Source organism: Phodopus roborovskii, unplaced genomic scaffold, assembly GCF_943737965.1.
Source record: "Phodopus roborovskii unplaced genomic scaffold, PHOROB, whole genome shotgun sequence".
Classification (NCBI taxonomy): Eukaryota; Metazoa; Chordata; class Mammalia; order Rodentia; family Cricetidae; genus Phodopus; species Phodopus roborovskii.
Genome location: NW_026126459.1, coordinates 8,360,390 through 8,381,227, shown reverse-complemented (window position 1 = coordinate 8,381,227; position 20,838 = coordinate 8,360,390). Strand labels below are relative to the sequence as shown.

Genomic DNA, 20,838 nt, shown 5'->3' with positions numbered 1-20,838 from the left:
GCCTAGGCCTGGGGTGGGGAGCAGCTTCCTGCAGTAACTTGAGCCTTGGCCACTGAGCAGACAGTTTGGGGTCACCAAACCAGACAGCTGCTTCCAGAAGCCTCTAGATTTAAGCATACAGTGCACATGAACACTAGGAGATATAAAAATCTTGTAGCTTCCTTAACTTTGCAATCACTTAATATTAAAGCCTAGGTTCTTGAGATGTGTAAATTTTTAAATGAGAAGAAGTATAAAGATGCATAACTTTTCTAAAGAACAACACCTTTTAAAAAAGAATAAACCCCCAAGGTGGCACTACATGGGCAAGCCCGAGTGAAGAATGTGGGCTGATTGACCAACAAGGAAGGGTCAAATAGCAAAGTCAAGGTTGGCGCTCTAGAAGGTCTAAGTGTGAAGACCCCTGTGTTCAACAGCCAACACATAAGCCTAAGAAATAGCCCTGCCCAGCATTCATTCTCTCTCTGCTCTTGACTGTGAGTGGGATGTGGCCAGCTAAGACTCCCTAGTCCTTCTGGCTGGAACTGACAGCCATTGGAAAGGCCCAACACAGCGTCAGCAGAGTTCGGAGGTATCTGCTACCATGCAAGCCTGCTGTTTGCAGCGCAGACCACAGGGGAGGAGGGCAGAACAGAACAAAGGCTTCTAAGAGCATGCTTCTAGGTCACAGCTGCTGGGGGCAATGTGCTTAGTTTTCACTGTCTGATTAGATTGTCAGTGAGGGATTCTCTAGATAAGGTCAGCCTGTGGGTGTGTCTGTGCAGGATGGTCTGTGTCTTGGGAAAGGGAGTATCTGTATTCATGTAAGCATGCCTGGTGCCCAGGGATATCAGAAGAGAGTGTCAGATCCTCAAGAGCTGGTGTTATGGATGCTTGTAAGTTACCAAACCCAGTCCTCTGAAAGAGCAGCCTATGCTCGTAATCACTGGACCATCTCTCTAACCCTACAGGGCAGTGGTTCTCAATCTGTGGTCGAAACCCCTTGGGGTTGAAAGACTCTTTCACAGAGGTTGCCTAAGGCCATCAGAGAACACAGATATTTACATTACAATTCACAACAGTAGCAAAATTACAGTTATGAAGTAGCAATGGAGTAATTTTATGGTTGGGGTCACCACAACAGGAGGAACTGTATTGCAGCAGTAGGAAGGTTGAGAGCCACTGCTGTAGGGAATTGTCTTGGTTGCCTAAATTGATGTGGGAAGTCCTAGCTGAAAGTGGGCAATACTATTCCCTGGCTCAGAGCCCTTGATGGCTGAGGACTAAGCATGCTCGCACTCTCCCTCTGCTCTTAATCTGGCTGTGGCTAGAGATGCTTCAATGACTTTCCTGCAATGACGGCTGGAAGTAACCTGCAGCTGGGACCAGATCCCTGTATTATGTTTGTCAGGGTCTTGACCAGAGCAACAGGAATGCAGCCAGAACAGCGTTAGGGTCCCAACACTCCTCCAGGCAGAGACTTCTACAACTGTCACCAGCATCCAACCACCTGAGGCTGCCAGAGTTGCTGAAAAGTTGGGAGCCCAGGAAGAAGTTTTTGTTCCAGCAATGTCGTCGCACAGGCTAGGAGGCACTTGTTTCCCCACACCTTTTCCCTTAGGCTCCGACACATCCTCAGAAGTCTGTAATTGAGTTCCGTTTGCTCCTGAGTGGAAACCCACTTGACCCCCTGCTCTACCACCAGACCAAAAATGTCACTTGTCAGCATTCCTCATGAAGTAACACTGCTTAGCAGCCACCCCATGCTAACAAGGCCTATGGCTCTTTCCTTGAGTCGTAGGGAAGATGCTGCTATGTCTTCGGGAGGGCAGACACTGAGATTGATAGAGATGAAGTCAGTCATCCCTGCAGCCAGGCTGTAAGCTACACACACACACACACACACACACACACACACACACACACACGCACGCACGCACGCACGCACGCACGCACCCACGCACGCACGCACGCACGCACGCGCACACACACACACACACACACTACTACTACTACCCTTGATGCCCAACAAGCTGCATCTCTACTAACCAGCTAGAACCAACTCAGCTGAACAACAGTGGCATTCATCTACCTCCATTCAAGCTGAAATAAGAATGGAGGTGAGATCACAAGGCCAGGTTCACGGATCCCCACAGCACAAGCACACTCAGCCAGGCTGGTGGTACACAACTGATACTACGTGTTCTAAACACAAACTCTCCCTCGATCTGTATTTACTGCTGACCAGAGTCCCTCTTTGGAATATGTGTTACTAAGAATTAATGATGCAGAAGCCGGCAATGGATTGCTCATGTCTGCACTTTCTTACCCCAACAGCCATTAGCATAGACAAGATTAACACCATTAAGCCAAGTTGAGTTTATATTCCACTTCATAAGACTGGGATGTTTTCCAGCCCAAACATACTCATTAGTATTTCCTAAAAAGTAAAGCACACAGCCAATGCAAAGAGAAGAAACTGTTTTCTTCGAGTGCATTGTGTGTGTGTGTGTGTGTGTGTGTGTGTGTGTGTGTGTGTGTGTGTGTGATGAATCATGTATTTGCCCAGAAGAAAATAGCTAGGTACAGGGAGCTGACCTTAGGCAGCCCTGGCAGGGCAGAACCAATCAAAAGAGCACTTTAAAGCCAGTGCAGCCAGTGTTGGCACACTTACATTGTCTAAACACCCCTTAATTATCCTGAGGACTAGATGGGAGCAATAGGGTAAGCAGTATCGATGTGTCGGTAAACACTAACACAGAGGTGAGATGGGAATTCAAAGCAGTGTCTCTAAGGATAACTGGGTTGGATGGAAGGGTGAGTGGATCCTTCCAGGGAAACCATAACCAGTGTGGGAGAATCATGGAGCTAGAGGAGAAAGCCTAGCTCAGACAGGTAGAGATTGAAAGAGGCACAGCTCTCAGGGCCAAGAGGCACCCCTTGCTCTGCTGAAGGCAGGTTTCCAAGAGATCTCAGGAAGCTGCCAAGAAAAGCACCCGCTACAGATCAAGGCACTCCCAGGGACCACGGAATGCATAAGAACCCTTGGAGGAAGGTCTGGACTTAATTTTTATGATCAGGAAAATAATGACAAGAAACCCGATGAAGCCACATGCAGCCCCCATGAAAGCCTCATGTCCTCTCTGAGAGATGCCCAAGTCCCAGGAGGAGTGTTGCTCCTGAACCTGATGGCATCAAGAAAACAGGTGACAGACATCTGGCTACGTACTGGGTGCCTCAGCTCAGAATAGGGGAAGCTAGAAAGTGACTGAGGACATAGGAGCTGAGAGCCTGGACCACCTAACTAGACCTTTCTTCCTGGACCAGGAGCAGCCTCTTTCTCAGCAATTAAGATAACCTGCTTGATGACCATCTAGGGAAGAAAAGGGATGGGCTCAGCTTTGTGGTACTGCAAGGGCTTAGCATGGTCATGACCTTGGCTTCCATGCCCAGTTCCCAGGTTTGGGTTTAGACAAAGGTTATGTGGACCAGTTTCTTTTCATTGGCAGGCTCTCTAGAGCCTCATAGCTCCTTGTTCCTTTTTCCACTAGAACATTCTAGAAACCACAGTGCACACATCCCCATTCCTCACCTTCTGACCGCCACCTGCTTCCACCCTGAGGCTGGTTATGCTCAGGCTGATTCCACCTACATCCACATCTCCACCAGTTTCCTCACTGTCCACTCCACAACCTAGCCTGCAGGGCTTCTAATGAATGTCACCCAAACAGGTCATTCTTGCTGAACCCCAGGACCTCCCTCTGTGGCTGACTATGGTCTCACATGCCATACCACAGCCCAGCCACAAGGCGGCCCCCGCCAATTTCCCCAGAAGGGCCTGGTTGAGGGGTCTCCTCTGGGAATGTCCCTTTCCTCTAGCTAATTTACAGTCGCCTTTTGTTCTCAATGGAAGACATGTCCTGGTTAGGTTCCTTGTCAAGTTGACACAACCAACCAGGAAGAGGAAACCTTAATTGAAGAACTGCCTCAATCAGATTTGCCTACGGCCCTGTCTGTATGAGAACGATCTGGATTGATGATTGATGCAGGAGGGTTTGGGCCCTATGTGAGCTAGCTAAACAAGAGCCAGAAGTGAGGCAATAAGCGGAGCTCCTCTGTGGCCCCTGCTTTAGTTTCTGCCCAACTCCCCTCAATGATTCACTGTGACCAGGAAGTGTGAACCAAATAAACGCTTTCCTCCCTCAAGCTGCTTTTGGTCTGTTTTATCACAGCAACAGAGATGCAAACTAGAAAGGCTACTAGCTCCAGCTGGAATCCCAGCCTCTCAAATCTAGCAGTGTGTCCCTAAGATCCCCACACCTATTCACCCCTCCCCCAACCAGGCCTTGTTGTCCTAACTAAGGGGCTTGAGCCAGGTTGGCTCCTGAGGTCCCAAGTAAACAGCCAGCTGTCTGTCACCTGTTTCCTGTATTCAGGTCTAGGAGCAACACTTCCCCTAGGGTCTGGGCCTCAGGGGACAGTGGCTTCCCCTTCCCTTCTACTAGGACCCTCTGGGATGTGGGAGAATTTGTGGCATTTTCTTTCTTCTTTCATATCACTGAGTAGTTTCAGAAGTTTGTGGCTGGGGCTGCAGCTCAGTGGGTAGCATGCTCGCCTAGCATGAACAAAGGCCAGAGTTGAACTCTCAGCACCAACTGAGGCAGGCTTAGTGGCCCATAGCCACACAGAGGAAACTTAGCTGGACAGTGAGTGGAGGTAGCCAGTATGAAAAGCTTCATGCACTTGACTTCTGCTCGTGATTCTAGATAAGATCTAGAAAAGAGATTGTTTAAAATAAAATAAAAAAAAAAATCCAAGTGTTTAGGGACCTTGGGGAAGGGGGGTCAGACAAGCAGTGCAAAGAAAGGGATCTTGGAAAAGTGGCGTTGCTTGGTGACCAGGAAGTAGGAATCCTTTATTCTACATTGCGAACATTCAGGATGAGAGTAGCCCCACTGTCCACTGTTGGCTTCGAGACAAAAGCATAAGTTGGTTTACAATTGTGGTGAAGTTCTGTACTGCCAGAAGAACTAAGGAGCAGGGTTGGGGGGGGGGGCAGGGGGACACACATTCCATCTTACTAGGAACCAAAAGTTCATGCAAATAGATGAATATAGGTAGATAGATAGATAAAGATATAGATAACTGACTGATACATAGATTGACAGATGATAGATAATATAGATGAACAATTAATAGAGTAGATAGAGGATAGATTGTATAACTATATAGTATCGATGTATCATACATTACATATGTGTGTCTTAAGGCAATTGAAGACTAGAAACCTCTTGTCCACTCCTTTTGTGGCCTGGGCTCTCTGAAAAAGCTCAACACTGGTCCCTGGGGAGTGGTGTCTACCATTAGATGCCTGTAGAAGCAGAAGGGTCTCTTGAGGAGTTGAGCCTGTCCCCTTATCAACCAGAGCCTCACTGGATGACAGCTGTGCCTCTAGGATTTAAACACAGCAGTTGCAGGCCCAGCCCCAGCTGCACCCTTGGACCAATATGGCAGTACGAGGGGACCCTGTGGGGGCATCTCTCCTCAGTATCTTCCCCTCTATATTTTGACCTCCAGAGGGTTTAGCTGGCTACTGACCTCTCAGGGCACAAACTCATACTCCCCATAGGGAAGCCTGAGTGTTGTAGGCGTTCCCTTCCGTTTTCCAATGAGCACAATTAGTCACACTTCCCTTTTCTGACCAGGCCACCCCATGAAACCATAGTGCCTCCACTGGGCTGAATCACACCCTGTTCATTCTTAGACACTTCCTGTGCTGGGCGCCCCAGCATGCTCCATCTCTTACCCCCACCTCCTGGAACATGAGGGAACATTTGTCCCCTCTTTGCTACTCTGAGAGGCAGGTGAGGCTAACTGCCCATACGTCCCTGAACCTTGAATTTCACCAGCCATCCCCTCCCCACTTCTGAGGTCCTCAGCTCAGGAAATGTTCACAGTCCACCTTGGACTTTCAGACAAAGGAGGAGAAACAGCTAAGTGTTTGGCTGGAAGGCTGGGGAGCCCCATGCCCTCCCCCTGGTCATTCCCTAGCAGGCATCCATGCATAAGCTCCCAGGGCCCAAAGTCAAGGCTAAGAGCAGTCAGGGGGGCCAGTTGCCAAGGAAACAGATCTACAGAAATACTGGCAGCTCTCAACGCTCAATTATTCAAGACCTCATTACACAGTCTTCACATTTGCCCCTCCATTCCTTCTCCGCTTCCCAAGAGGATCACATGGAAGCCACTCAGCCCTTCTAAGGCTGATCTTACCCTCCACTCCTGCCTCAGAGACCAATTAAGGTTTGTGGCTTTCTAGTTACAGGGGTAAGAGGTACTCCAACCTTGAGAACCAAGGCAGAGGACCCAGCTAACTCACAAGGATGGTTAACACCAGTGGAATCAGAAGATAGAGGAACTGCTGGGGTTCTGGGTGTATTTAAACTGGGCCAGACTGGTTCTCTGTCTTCTGGACACACATGATCTCATACAAGCAAAGAGAAGGATTTAGGATTGGAAACCGAGGCCAGCTCATTACCTGGCTTGTGCATCCCTCATGTTTCAGTAGTCTAAGTACTACCTATCAAGGCTGTAAAAGGCAGGGAAGGCAGCTCTGTTGGTAAAGTGTTTGAATGTGGGTCACAGTTCCATCCCCAGCACTGATAATTTTTAAAAAGTCAAAAGCCAAGTAAGTGTTGCTCGCCTGTAATCTCAAGTCAAGGGAGGTGACGAAAGAGGACCTTGGGGCCTGTTGATCCAAATCAAAGAGCTCCAGGTTCAGTGAAAGACCTTGACTCAAAAAACAAGATGGAATCCAGTGGGGTGGCACACATCTTTAACCCCAGCACACAGAAGGCAAAACCAGCCGGTCTCTTAAATTCCAAGCCAGCCTAGCTATACAAGTCACAGGCCTGATGGGAGATGTCATTCTGTAAACATGTTTCTCATGTTGGTTAATGAATAAAGCACTGTTGGCCAATAGGAAAGCAAGATAGGCAGGACTAGGAGACAAGGAGGAGAGAGGAAGGAGTAGGGAGGAGAGTCAAGATGGAGGATGGGGAGAAAAGAATGCCAGCCCCTCACTCCGGTAAGATGAGACCACGTGGAAATACTTAGATTAATAGGAATGGGTTAATATTTAAGACAGAGAAACTAGTAACTGGCCAACAGCTTTATATCAAGTACAGCATCTCTGTGTGTTATTTGAGGCCGGTGCTGAGGTGGGACCAGACCGGCAGGGGAAAAACCACTCATAACAACAGGCCAGTCAGGGTAAGAAGAGACAGACAGACAGACAGACAGACAGACAGACAGACAGACAGACGACAGATAGATGATGAGGAACATTGAGGAAGACACCCAGTATGACTTCTGCCCTGTACATTCACGTGCACGTATGGAACACACAGAAACTGTAACCATTCACACTTACAGTGCTTTTGTATGAAATATTTTCTTTCTTAGGTTTTATCCCCAGCATCACCACCCTCACTTTTCACCCTCTGACAATTACAGCTTAGGATCATGGGACTTCCTATTGGCTTCCACAGTATGGCGTCCATCCCAGGGCCATGAAGGATTGAGCCTCCCCTCTACTTTGAAGGTTTGGACAGTATCCAGACCACATCAGATTCACATCGATGATAAGCCACAGACGGGTGGCAACACACCCACAGTTTCCAATACAAGGGAGGCTGAGGCAGGAGGATCACTTAAACCCAGGACTTTTGAGTCCAAACTTGGTAACACAACACAACCCCAACTCAAAAACAAAAACAAAGCCAGATTATGGAACGAACGCAGGCCCACCCTTGTCATAGCGTGTAATAAGAAGACTTGTAGGCAGGATCACAATGACTACACTACACCAGACAGGCAATGGGGACAACTGCTTCCTTCTCAGTTGGGAGACCTGGAAAGATGAATGCAATGCAAGGCCCGACCTGGAGGACCTGCAAGGGAAGATTTGAGAGGGGAGGGAAAAGGAGATCAGGCCTGCCTGACCTCCGGGAACTGGACAATCTAGTTTGGTAAAGGGCATTGTAGGGTTGAAGGCCTGGGAATGCAAGTCTGGGCAGGGCGTGGGGGCCACAGGATTTTCAATGGGTTCTATCAAAGTGTAGGTAAGTACAACACTTCAGACAAGCTCTGCATTTCCCTACATGCCCTGCCTTTCAAGATACCTTGAAAGGCCAGAGTGAGTCTGCCCATAATTTAGGGCCTGAAGGTTCTTTTAAGAGTAAATATATCACGGCTGTCATTCGGGCCCAGGGGGTGATTATCAGTCAACATTCTGGGACTAACTTGCCCCTTAAGGTCCAGGAAGGCTTTCTAGGAGTAGGCTTGGTCCCAGTGGCTGGAGTAGACCCTCTGAGGAGTCTAACAGATGATCCCTAGCCAACTAATCCCCAGGAAGTCAGGCTCTGGGGCTTCTCTCTACCTGCCCTTTCTCTCAGCAAGCCCCTCCCATTCCCTGGGAGCGCCTGGAACCTCAGCCCTAGGGCAGGAGCCTCCAGGCCAAAACAATAGAAAAGTCAGGAATGCCTCTGCAAGGGGAGGGCTAGGAACTGCAGTATGATTGAGGCACTGTCCCAGGAGAAGAAGTTACAGCCCTTGAAATTCTGTTTTATTAAAGTTTAAAAAGTAAAAGGATGTCGTTTTAAAATTACTTTCCTGCTCAGCGAGCATGATTGAGGGCCTGGGGTGGGAGTAGGGGGTTCATGGCCCTGGTTCCAGGCTTCCCAGGCTCCTGGCCTGTGTCTGTGCCCTTTGACTGACTCCTAGCTCAGGGACAAAGCCATGCGTGCAGGCATCAAGCAGTCCTCCCCACCACGCATGTGTCCAATCACTGTGACGGAGAGTGTCACACCACTAGGGTAGGCACGAGAACCATAGCCTGCTCAGCCTGTGTCCAGAGCAAGACGCAGGTCCTGGGCACAGGGCCAGCTCTGTAAAGGTCGCAGGGACAGGGACCGGCCTGTCCCAAAGGTCGCAGGCAGTGCAGCCTGGGCGCGGAGGGAGGGCTCATTGGCGCAACCGGAGCGGATAGGGAGCAGACACCCAGGGGATATCGCTGGCACCGGGCTGGCGCCAAGAGGACACGGGGGCGCACTCACCCTCCCTGGTCTTCTTCTTCCTCGCCAGCGTGCCACCCAACTTGCCCAGGAAAGACTCATCCTTCTTCATCTTGGGAGCCCGCGGGGTGGGTGATCGTGGTGGCGCGGAGGACATAAGCGAGTGCGCGCCACCCACCGCCGGCCGGGGAGTGGCCAGGAGGGCGCGGCTGCGGCTTCCCCGCCCCTGCCTACTGACCTCGAGGTCTGGTGCTGCAGCTGAGCTCCCCACTGGCAACTCAGTGGGACCCTGAGCGTGGTGCCAGGCACCATCGCCCCCTTTTGTGCGGCTTCCGCGTGCTGGAAGCCGAGAAGCAATTAGTCCCACAAATATGTAAAGTCAGCTGTTGCGTCTCCGCCAGGATTCCGGACGTCCCTTATTAGGTCGATGCTTGGGGTGTAGTGGGTGTCTTTGTGGGACAGTGACCTCACACACAGGCAAAGGCTTTTATGGGAACCACAGGCCAGCTCCCAGCAGGAAGAATCTTGAGGGCACCTGGAGGAAGAATGCAGGCCTAGGGAAGGATGCTAGGCTAACATGGCCAGGTTTGAATTGCGCAAAATTGACTGTTGCTGACCTGAGAATAGGAGATGATGAACAGGGACGAGGCCAGGCCAGCTTTACTAGGAGGGAAGTGAAAGGGTTTCTAGAGACTTTGGGGGGTAGTAACAGCATGAGAGCTCAGGCAGAGGGAGGCAGAGGGAGAGCCAAATGGCCTGTGGCTGTAGGAGGATGGTGGGTGCATGGCTCAGCAGAGATAAGAACTATCAGGACCTGGCCTGGGATGAAGCTGCCACACCTAATCATAGGAGTGGGGGTGGGGTGGGGTGGGGTGGGGATGATTCTCTCTCCCTTTGTGCAGGCTCAGAGCCTCACTCCCTCTGGTACGCGATTTCAGTTCAGGGCCGGAAATATTAACAATTCACATTGGCAGAAGGGGTGACCAAGCTGGCCTCCCCTTGGAATTTGTCATGGGGGATGGGATGCCCACTGCCTATGGAGTTACAATCCAAAGGTGGAACAGGGACAGTGATGACTCCAGTAGGAGGAAAATGAACTGAGGGTCGGGATTTAGGAAGAAACAGGGAAGAAGATTGTTAGGGAGGCATGGTTTACAGAGACAAGGAAAAGAATAGCCTCCTTTCACTAGGAGATAAAGAAAACTCAGGCAGGGACAGTCATCTCTCGCCCAGCCCAGGGCCTGGTGGCTCCTATCTCTACAGAACCACCCTCCTGGCAGCATAGGTCATTTAGCTTTCCCTGGCCTACTCCTCAGTGCTGGGGGGGGGGGAGGTCCTGAGACCCCAGGATCAGGGAAATCTCAGAAATGCAATCTCCCTGTATCCCATGTGATGGTTAATAAGACTGCCTACTCTGGGCAGCAATATCCCAGGAGCTGGACTCCAAACTGAATAAAAAGGTGTCCTGGCTGTTCTTGGTTATCAACTTGACCACATCTGAGATTAGCTAAAACCTACCTGGCTGGGCACACCTGGGCGGGATTTTCTTTAATTACAACACTTGAGGTGGGAAGAACTATCCTAAATTCAGATCTTTTGAGATGAGGAAGATCCACCTTTAATCTGGGCTACCTCTTCTGCTGGCAGCCTGTAGAAGGGACATGGAAGAAGGAAGCTTTCTTTCCTTTCCCTGCTTCCCCTTGTTCTTGCTGGCAAATCTATTCCTTTACTGGCATTACAAGCTCACTTCGGGCGCATACTGAAAACCAGATGAGACATCCAGCCTCATGCACTGAACAAGCACTAGATTCTTATATTTCCCACTGGTAGACAGCCATTATTAGACTAGCTGGACCACAGCCTATAAGCCACTCTAATAAATTACACACACACACACACACACACAGTTTTGTTCCTCTAATGCAATAGTGCCTCCTGATCCATTTAGGGGTCAAATGATCCTTTTGCAGGGGTCGCCTAAGACCATCAGAAAACACAGATATTTACATTTTGATTCATAACAGTAGGAAAATTATGGAGTAGCAATGAAAATAAGTTTATGGTTGGGGGGGTCACCACAACATCATGGACTATATTAAAGGGTTGCAGCTTTAGGAAGGTTGAGAGCCACTGCTCCAGAGAGTCCTGACCAATACAAAGGAGAAAGGGAACTGGACAGCAGCATTTGTCTCTCTGCTTCCTGACTGTGGGTGCAGCCTGAATGGCTGCCTCACACTCCTGTCACCATGCCTGCTGCACCTTGAGGGACTGAACCTTCAAACTGCAAGCCAAAATAAATCCTTAAGTTGCATTTACAACAGGAAAAACAATTAACATACATGACAAGGGCATGGCAGATGGGAGGGGGACAGAGAGGAGAAAACTTTCAGAGGACATTGGCAAACTTTGCACAGTACATGATCAGTACAATGCACTTACTGATCTCCTGTGAGATGCGGACATAGCTGAGCAAGGCAGACACCTTGGGACCTGAGAGCTGGAAACAGACTGTCATGCCTCTGGCTTCCAGGACTTCTTAGAATCTGTTCCACTAAAAGAGTACACACAAGACATTCACGCTGTTTCATGAGGTCTCAGTGCACCCCAAATGGAGGATCACTGGCCAGGATGAAGCGAGAAGGAACTGAGAACTGGGAACCAGAAAGGACAGGGAAGAGGGCTGTCTTGGTCCTGGTAAAACACAGGACAGCCGAGGTGGGAGACTGACGCATTAGCTGCTATCCTGGGTACGGGGAGAGGCCACTGACTGGAAAAGCGATGTGACTATTTCATTAGTAGCCAGCAAGAACACAAAAGTCTCAAATTCCTTTGATAGTTTCTGATTTGAATACTGTGGAATCCTGCCTTTTTTTTTAAAAAGTTATTTTGTTTTTAATTATGTATATGTGTGAATGTCTGTGTGGGTTTGTACACATGAGTGCAGGCGCCTCAGAAGAAAGTATAGATTCCCTGGAGCTGGAGTTGTAGGTTTTAAGTACTGGGAACCAAATGCAGTTTCTCTGCAAGAGCAGTGTGGTGACTTAAATGAGAACGGCCACCATAGGCTCATATATTTGAATGTTTAGTCCCCAGTTGGTGGAACTGTTGGGAAGGATGAGGTGTGGCCTTATTGAAGGAAGCATGTCACCAGGATTTGGCTTTGAGATTTCAAAATCTGATGCTATTTCCAGTTAGCTTCTCAGTTCTCAGTGTCTTATGCTTGTCCATCAGAAGTAAGCTATTAGCTATTGCTCCAGCACCCTGCCTACCTGCCTGCCTGCCTGTCTGCCTGCCTGCTGCCATGCTCCCGTGACCATAATGGCCATGCACTCAGCCTCTGAACTATAAGCCCTAATTATATTGTCCTTTATAAGTTGCCTTTGCTCATAGTGTTTTGCTTTGTTTCTTTTGTTTTTGTTTGTCTTTCCAGATAGGGTTTCTCTGTGAAATAGTCCTGGCTATCCTGAAACTCACTTTGTAGACTAGACTGGCCTTGAACTCACTGAGATCTGCCTTTCTCTGCCTCCCAGGTGCTGGGACTAAAGGCATGTACCACCACCACCCAGCTAGTCATAGTGTTTTGTCATAGCAATAGAAAAGACAAGCTGTGTATACTCTTAACTAAGGCATCTCTCCAGCCCTACTCCTGCTTTTTAAATTGCCATACATCATGAAAAAGGAGCCGACTCCCAGTTCTTGGCAGGGGCTCCTATATTTCAAGAGGAGAAGCCACAGATGGGATGTTTGTTGTCAGGGAAACTGACATGGGCTATCTAGGACAGAGGGGGTCCTGACATTTGGGTTGTATAAACCAGAACCCACTATATGTGATACTAGCTTCATGGTGAAGTTTGTAGCACCTTCCCTGGTGAGGGATGCCTTTTGCAGCCTCTTGGGCTGGGAGCTGAACACTCACACTATTTTTCACGCCCTGTGTACTGCAAGATGAGGTGGTTTCCTATACAATACAGTTTGGAAGACAATTTGAGATCCTTGCAATGGTTAAAAATGGATTTTCATCCATAAATACCAATGACAGCAACTGAAAACATCTGTGGAGGCTGAGGAGAAGATGGCTTGCTACATAAGCATGAGGACCTGCGTTCAGCCCATAGCATTCAGATCAAAAGCTGTGTGTGGAGGTATATGTTTGCAATCCCAGCACTTAGGAGGCAAAGATGCTCCAATCCCTGGGGCTCACTGACCAGCCTATCTAGATTAATCCCAAACCCTGGTCCCAGTGGGAGATCTTATGTCAAACAACAAAAAAGATGGATGGGTGGGCTGCAGAGACACCTCAGCAGTTAAAAGCATTTGCTGCTCTTGCAGAGGACCTAAGTTTGGTTCCCATCACATCCTCCCATGATTCCACCTCCAGGATATCTGACAAGCTCTTCTGTTCTTCAAGAGGACATACCTACATGTGCACATATACATAGACATAAAGAAGGAAATCTTAAAGATGTTTTTGTTGTTTTTCAAGATAGGGTAGCTTTGGAGGCTATCCTGGAACTTGCTCTGTAGACCAGGCTGGTCTCAAACTCACAGAGATCCATCTCCCTCTGCATCCTGAATGCTGGGATTAAAGGTGGGAGCCACCACGGCTCTGCCTTAAAGATGTTTTGAAAGATGGACAGGTTCTGAGGAATGGTTGACCTTGGTTTTCCATATGCACATTCATACATATACACGTGTCCCACCCAGGAGTGAATCCAGAAACATACACACACACACACACACACACACACACACACACTTCTTTGATGGATATGGTTTCATTTGCATTTTCTTTATAGAGAGAAAGGGGAAATGTTGGCCTACCCTCCCCAATCCTCCCCACAAAACCTAAAGCTCTCCCTCCTGGCCGGCTTCCCTCAATGTCTGATACGGTTCAAGTAAGACTTTCCAAAATGCCAGACTTCAGCAAACATAAACACTAATCTAGTCCAAAGAAAGCACCTAAATGGATGCAGAAATAAGAACCTCGATCCCATCTCTGCAGACATGCTCCTCTGCCTCTTAGTATGCAGTGCGCACAGCCTCCATGACTTGGAGGATGCATCCCATTTAGAGGATAATTAGGAAAATCGGGTTAGGCACAGCTGCTCCTGTCATAGAAGCCACTTGACTGGCTTTTGATCTGTGGTTTCCAGAGATGCTGGGTCCCTATAAGCTGAGTGAAGGACAGGAATACATGCTTTAATAGCTCTTAGAGCACAGGCCCCAGGCTCTGCACTAGGTTCCATGCTGTGTGATCTCTGCCAGCCTCTGTTACCGACATTCCTGTCACCTTTCCCATATACCTAGAGTCATAGGGCAATGCACACAGATGGCTCAGGGACTGGTGTGGTCTCTTGGGACCAGAAGAGAACTATGAAGTAAGAACAGGAACACAAGGATGGCAATGTTACAAACTCCAGCACCTCTCACCACCTGGCCCCAAACTTTAGCATAAGCAAAACAGTGATTATGGATGAAGTAGAGGATGAACAGCCAATCAGTGTTTGCATATTACACAATCATATTGACCGAATACACCTTGTCAGGGCTGGGGGCGGAGATCAGTGAGAGTATTAGTTACTTTTTTAATGTTGTGATAAAACACCACGCCCAAGGCAACTTATAAAAAACTTATTTGGGCTTACAATCCATAAGTCCTCCATCAAGGCCACATCTACATCGTGATAATGACAAGAAGCTAGGTGCACCAACACCGTCACTAGTATTTAATACCCAGCAGAATCCATTCTCAGCTAAGGTGATCACCCAGATGGGCACCAGATTGACCACCAGTGAGTGGTCAATAATCTCACAGGGTATATCAAGGGAAAAGTCACCCAGCTGTGTGTACACCGCTAAGTTAATCTCCACAATGCCTTGCTGCAAACAGCTCAGTGAGTGGCATCCCTGTGTAGGATAACCAGCAGCCTGTGGTTGAACTGCTTCACATACACATACACTCTCTCTCTCTCTCTCTCTCTCTCACACACACACACACACACACACACAGAGACAGACAGACACACATAGACAGACAGACACACACACACATACACACACACACACACACACACGAGTGCCAGCTCAGCGCAACTGCAGTTCCATGCCCTCACTTTTGGGTACTTTGCTTAGTCCAAGTCTGGTTCATTTCTCATTGCTGCAACAAAATGCCCCAAAGAAACAGCTTAAAGGAGGGGGTGGAGGCTTGTTAAGGCTCACCATTCCATGGGATTCCAGCCTACAATGGTGGAGAGGGTGTTCTGTCCATATTGGACAGAGCACAGGATCACATCTCTGCAGCCAACTAGAAAACAAGGAGCCAGACCAGAGCTGGAAATCTGCACAAACCTGCCCCCAGTGAGCCATTTCTACCAGCTAGACCCTACTTCTCAAGGGTTCCACAACTCCCCAACAGGGGCCCAAGTGAGACTGTAGAGAGTGTCCACATTCAAACTGTCACACCCTATCACACTATACATGCTTTAGTTTTTTAAACCTGCAAAGTTTGTCTCGTTTCCTTTTCCTATGACCAAAAATTTGTATAAAAAATATTTTATACAAAGGGGTTTTAAAGATCCAGGGAGAAGGTAGGAGTCTTGAGTGGGGGACCCGAGACCCTGAGATATTTGCATTGCTCATCTCCAAACCTCCAAGCAATTTTGGGAGCACTAGAAGTGTGCGGAGAAGGGACGAGCAGAGCTAATGGATTTGCTGATGGAGAAAATTCTTGATTCCCCAGGTTACACTGTGGAAGCAATCTTAACTGCACTTCAGGGTGGCTTTCTGGAGCCTTCTGTAATCAGACACTGTAAACTAGCGTTTCGAGCCGTGTTATTTAATCAGTTTGCTAATTTAGTGATTTGGCAGGAGAGTCATCTGTGATTTTCACAGTGAAGGCTAAGAGCATGAGAAGATAACCAAGCCAGCCTGGAATCTTCACTCCCCCCCACCATGGTGGAGGGGGGACATTGGGAGGGAGGACTTCTCACCAGCTGTGGAGACCAAGAGCTTTTCATCCAAATGACTCTGAAAGCACTGGCACACAGAGACATCATGCATTTGCATTTAGCAGCAAGCCCCCTGCTTTTCCTTTTGCAAACCAGGCAAATTAAGCCACAAATGCACTTCATGCTCCTAAATATTTTATAGATGAGCACAGAGTGAATGACTTGGCACCTAGTCTTCCATGGCAATCCCTGAAAATGGACTTCTCCTGGCTTTTTCTTGAGGATAGATGAGCAAGCTCCTTTAAATATGCCCCTCTCATCCCCAGAACCCTCTCCACCAATAAAGGGAAAAAGACAAATGACATATATGTGGGTAGAAAGATAAATGCCAGGCCTGTTAAACATTCACACCTCAGTCTGAGTTTGTTTTGCTTTCACCTGCCACATGCAAAGAGGAAAATAAAAGGCTCTGCTCACTGCCCCCACCTAACTTGAGAACAATGTTTGGGGGTAAGGAGAGATGATTAATGGTTGTGGAAGAATTGAGGGGTAAAGAGTTTTGGGGCATGAGCTTGCTCCCTGGGAGGTCATCAATGGGGGGGGGTACTGGAGGAGAGTGTAGGGCTGGGCCTGCAGGCCCAGCCTGGTACAACATTCATCTTCAGTCTGGAAACCTGAACACAGATGATCTCACCTGGCTGTATACAGAGTAACCACTCAAGAAGACAGAAAGGGGATTCATTTCAGTTTCTCATGTCACAAAAGCTTTCCACGGTTGTGTCACAAAGGTTAGAAGTAGGAATACATGACAAGCAGGGCTAATCTGAGGAAAGACAACCCCAAATTGGCCTCATTTCCTGACCCACCTCATAGAGGTGAAGAAGAGATCTTTGAAGTTCAGTGCAGGGCTGTGGTGTTGCTCAAAGGCCAAGCTGTTGCCTGCTGTATTAGCTGGAGTTCTCTAGAGAAGTCCAAACCAATAGCATAGATAAACATCAGAATGGGAATCATTAGATCAGCTTACATGGTCCAGTCTCACACTGGACAGGTCACGAACCCCTGGAGCTGCTCAGTCCACAAGGCTTATTGCCTTAACTGTCCCAGTCTGCTGTCAAAGGCCTGGAGGCAGGGGACAGCAGGGCACAGCTATATCCCAGGCTCAGTGAGTGTCCTGTAAGATTTAGATATGATTCTATCAGTGACCAAATCCAACATGACCTGCTGTGGGGACTGAGAATCGAGTGTCACACCTGTGCACCAGCACTCAGGGGCAAAAGAATCACCACCAAAGGTGCCAAGCCAGCTGGCACTACAGGATGAGGAGATAGAGAGATAGAGAGAGACAGAGAGAGACAGAGAGAAAGAGAGAGAGATTGCTGTGGAGATCACTGCACAGCAAGGAAAATAAGTTTCAACTACAGAATCTATGTGCTTGTTTGCATAAACCTTACATCTATGTGTGTCCAGACACATTCAGTGTGTGTGTGTGTATTTATGTGTGTGTGTGTGTGTGTGTACATAGATAGATAAAAGATAAATATATGATTGAAAGGTGGCTCAGCAGGTAAAGGTGGACCCTGCCAGTACCCTATAGGCTGGCTGTGGTACATGTGTACCCCCATTAACAACTTTTTAAAAGATAAAGTGTGTAAGGGTGCTTGTCTGCATGTATGTCTGTGTATCACATATGTGCCTGATATCCTCAGATCCCGGAAGAGGACGTTAAATCCCTGGAAGAAGAGTTACAGATGGTTGTGAGCCACCTTACAGGTACTGGAGATCAAACCCAGGTCCTCTGACAGAGAGTTAGTGATCTTAACCATGGAGGCGTCTCTCCAATCTGTAACAATAATCTTTAAATATACATATGTGTATCCTGTTGGAAGATTGGATCTTCTGGAGGGGCTGCTAGGGGTGTAGTTCAGGGTGCCCACATGCTGAGCTCTACCATTAATCTTGAAACAGTTTGCCTCTGTGACACAGCTGGTTTGAGCCCTTTTCATCTGTTGATGCAGAAAAAAAAATGCATTTATGAAGAGTAAACAGGCCTGATTTCAAAACCAATTAGAATTCATCTTGATTGAAAAAATGAATCTCAGACAAGCACAGCACGACCACAGCTAAAAGCACAGCCCAACAAGAAGTGATTAGACTTCATTTCGGGTGTCAGCTTTTTCTCCGCATGCACGCGCACGCACACACACACACACACACACACACACACACGTGAACCACAGTGCCAAGCAGCTGTGAGCTGTGACACTCTTGAATCAGAAGTGTGTGACACAGCTCAACTCGGTGCCAGGAATTCTCCCAGTACTGTTAACATTTCAGCTTCTCAAGGCAATCAGTAAAATGTAAGGTTTGGAAAGACTATTCAAACATGAGTGATTTCTGAATATCTAGACCTTAACATATGAGTTTAGTATTTTCTTGAAGGAATGCTGGGCAGAGTGGTTTTAGGGCAGCAGGTCATGCAAACCCCAGCAGTATCGTCCCCAATTGTGTGGCTGAGAATGACCAAACTGTGCCACAACCCAAACCACCTTGTGACAGAAGGTTCTGCATGTGTGGCCTGGAAGAATGCAAAAGATTATTCTGCCTCAGTCTTCTTTGTGCCCCAATCCCTGTGAGGATGCAGGGCACTAGACAGATTGTCTTTGAGGTACTGCCAAGCCAAACATCCCTACACATGGAGGGACAAACCAGATGTGACACCCACATTTTTTTCCCCTTCGAGACAGATATCTCTGTGCAGATTTGTAGACCAGGCTGGCCTTTGCCTCCTGAGTGCTGGAACTAAACGTGTAAGCCACCACCACCTGGCTGACACTGGAATCTTAAGCACAAGAGATTCTGATCCATGCTGTATGGCTTGGGCTCAGGTTTTTTATTTAGGAGGTTTTTTGAGTTTTTTTAAAAAATATATGTATAAGTATTTGCCATATGTATCTACCATGTGCCTGCAGTTCCTACTGAAGTTAGAAGGGGTCATCAGATCCCTGGGGACTAGTGTTACAGGCGGTTGTAAACAATCATGTTGCTGGTTATCAAACTGAGGTCCTCTGGAAAGACAGCTAGTGCTCTTTTTTGGGGGGGGAGAAGGCAGGTTTAAGACAGGGTTTCTCTATGTATCCCTAGCTGTCCTGGAACTTTCTCTGTAGACCAGGCTGGCCTCAAACAGAGATTCACCTGCCTCTGCCTCCTGAGTGCTGGTATTAAGGGAATGCACCACCACTGCCTAGTTTAGCAAATGCTCTTAACCAGTGAGTTGGACTGTTTTTAAAAATAAGGACAACTCTCTTCTACCGGGACCCATCAAAATGGGCTGCATTCACACCAAGACTGTGAAGACGACGGTCTGGGTCATCAAGAAGTACTACACGTGCCTGGGTAATGCCTTCCATACCAACAAGCGCATGTTCGAGGAGACTGCCATTATCCCAGCAAGAAACTCCAAAACAAGATGAAGATTCAGAGAGGTTCTGTGAAAGGCATCTCTATCAAGTTGCAGGAGGAAGACAGAGAAGGGAGAATTAATTATGTTCCTGAAGTCTCAGTCCTAGACCAGGGGATCACTGAGGTGGATCCAGGCACCAAGGAAACGCTGAAGCTTCTGGACTTCGGCAGTCTCTCCAACCTGCAGGTCACTCAGCCTACACCTGGGATGAATTCCAAAACACCACATGTAGACATTTGAATCTGTTCTGTCATATTTTCAATAAACCTGAAAATAACTTAAAAAAAAAAAAAAGATTGTCACAGAAGGACACACTGCTACTATAACATGACAAAAAAGAAAGTAGGAAGTGGGGGTGGCCTGGGGCTGTTGCCAGGGAGGGCAGACTATGGTTGTGGAGACGAGGCATGCTCAGTGGTTAGTAACACTTGCTGTTCTTCCAGAGGACCCAAATTCAGTACCTAGCCCTCGTCAGGGGGTTCAGAGCTGCCTGTAAATGCAGCTCCAGGGAACAGAATTCCCATTCTGGCCTCCTCAAGGCACCTGCACACACAGAGACACATAAAAAATAGAATAAAAAGTTCTAAAAAGGTAAAATAATCAGTTTTTGTTTTTTTTAAAAAAAATCAGTTCTTAAGATCTCAAATGAAAGGCTATTGAGTGAACTTTGAGAAGCGCTCACTAGGGTGTCAGTCAACAGAACCAGGGAGGGAGGGAGGAAGCACAGCCATCTCATCGTTCACTGTCCATGTCCTCAAATCCAAACACGTATCTTTTGAAGCCAGTCTTGGTGGCACAACCTATAAATCCTACATGTCAGAAACAGGTATCTTTCCTCACCTCAGATTTTATTCAGTAACAATGAATTCCACAGCTACACCAGTAGCAATTTGCCAACTAGTCCCAATTTTCCTCAACAGCTGGCCATTGGCCAACAGATTCTCAGCTAGTAATGCTGGCAGAGCACACATACCGCATTCCACAGTAATGCTCGTGTGGCAGAATGACAACAAGGGATAAAGAGGCCTTCCTGGAGAGTGGGCTGCTACAGGAGAAGAGAGCCCCTCAAGTGTGGTAAGATACCAACAACCTAGATGGAGAACTGACTGTGCTCAGAGTTGCTGTGGGGTCACAGGGTCAAGCTGGGCTGCAGAATTCAAGAATTATTCAGATGAGGTGAAGGACTGGGTCCAGACAAATGGATGAGTGGGTGGATGGATGATGGATAGATGAAGAGGATGGATGGCAATTGGAGTTAGTATCAGATCTTGCCATGCTTAACTGCAGCCCCTGGGAGAGTTGGGAATTCTCGGCCTATCAGTCACTTAAAACATACCAGGTGGTGAGATGGCAGGTGGCGGGGAAATTACAAGTACAGTGT

At 48.0% G+C, this 20,838-nt stretch overlaps 1 protein-coding gene and 1 pseudogene across 2 annotated transcripts in view; one reads left to right on the top strand and one right to left on the bottom strand.

Moving 5' to 3' along the window:
• Parvb (parvin beta) overlaps positions 1 to 11,571 on the bottom strand; it is an 85,168-nt gene extending 73,597 nt beyond the window's left edge. The window contains exon 1 of one of the 2 annotated variants that reach the window (XM_051189525.1): positions 11,490 to 11,571. In XM_051189525.1, the coding sequence (XP_051045482.1) occupies positions 11,490 to 11,565 (76 nt within the window). In that variant the 5' untranslated portion in view covers positions 11,566 to 11,571. Of the gene's footprint in view, positions 1 to 9,092; positions 9,299 to 11,489 lie in introns of those variants that run through there. The other variant, XM_051189524.1, reaches the window with a different exon arrangement.
• A 7,749-nt stretch (positions 11,572 to 19,320) lies between these two features.
• On the top strand, positions 19,321 to 19,697 carry LOC127225567 (40S ribosomal protein S17-like; annotated as a pseudogene).
• Positions 19,698 to 20,838: the final 1,141 nt, after the last annotated feature.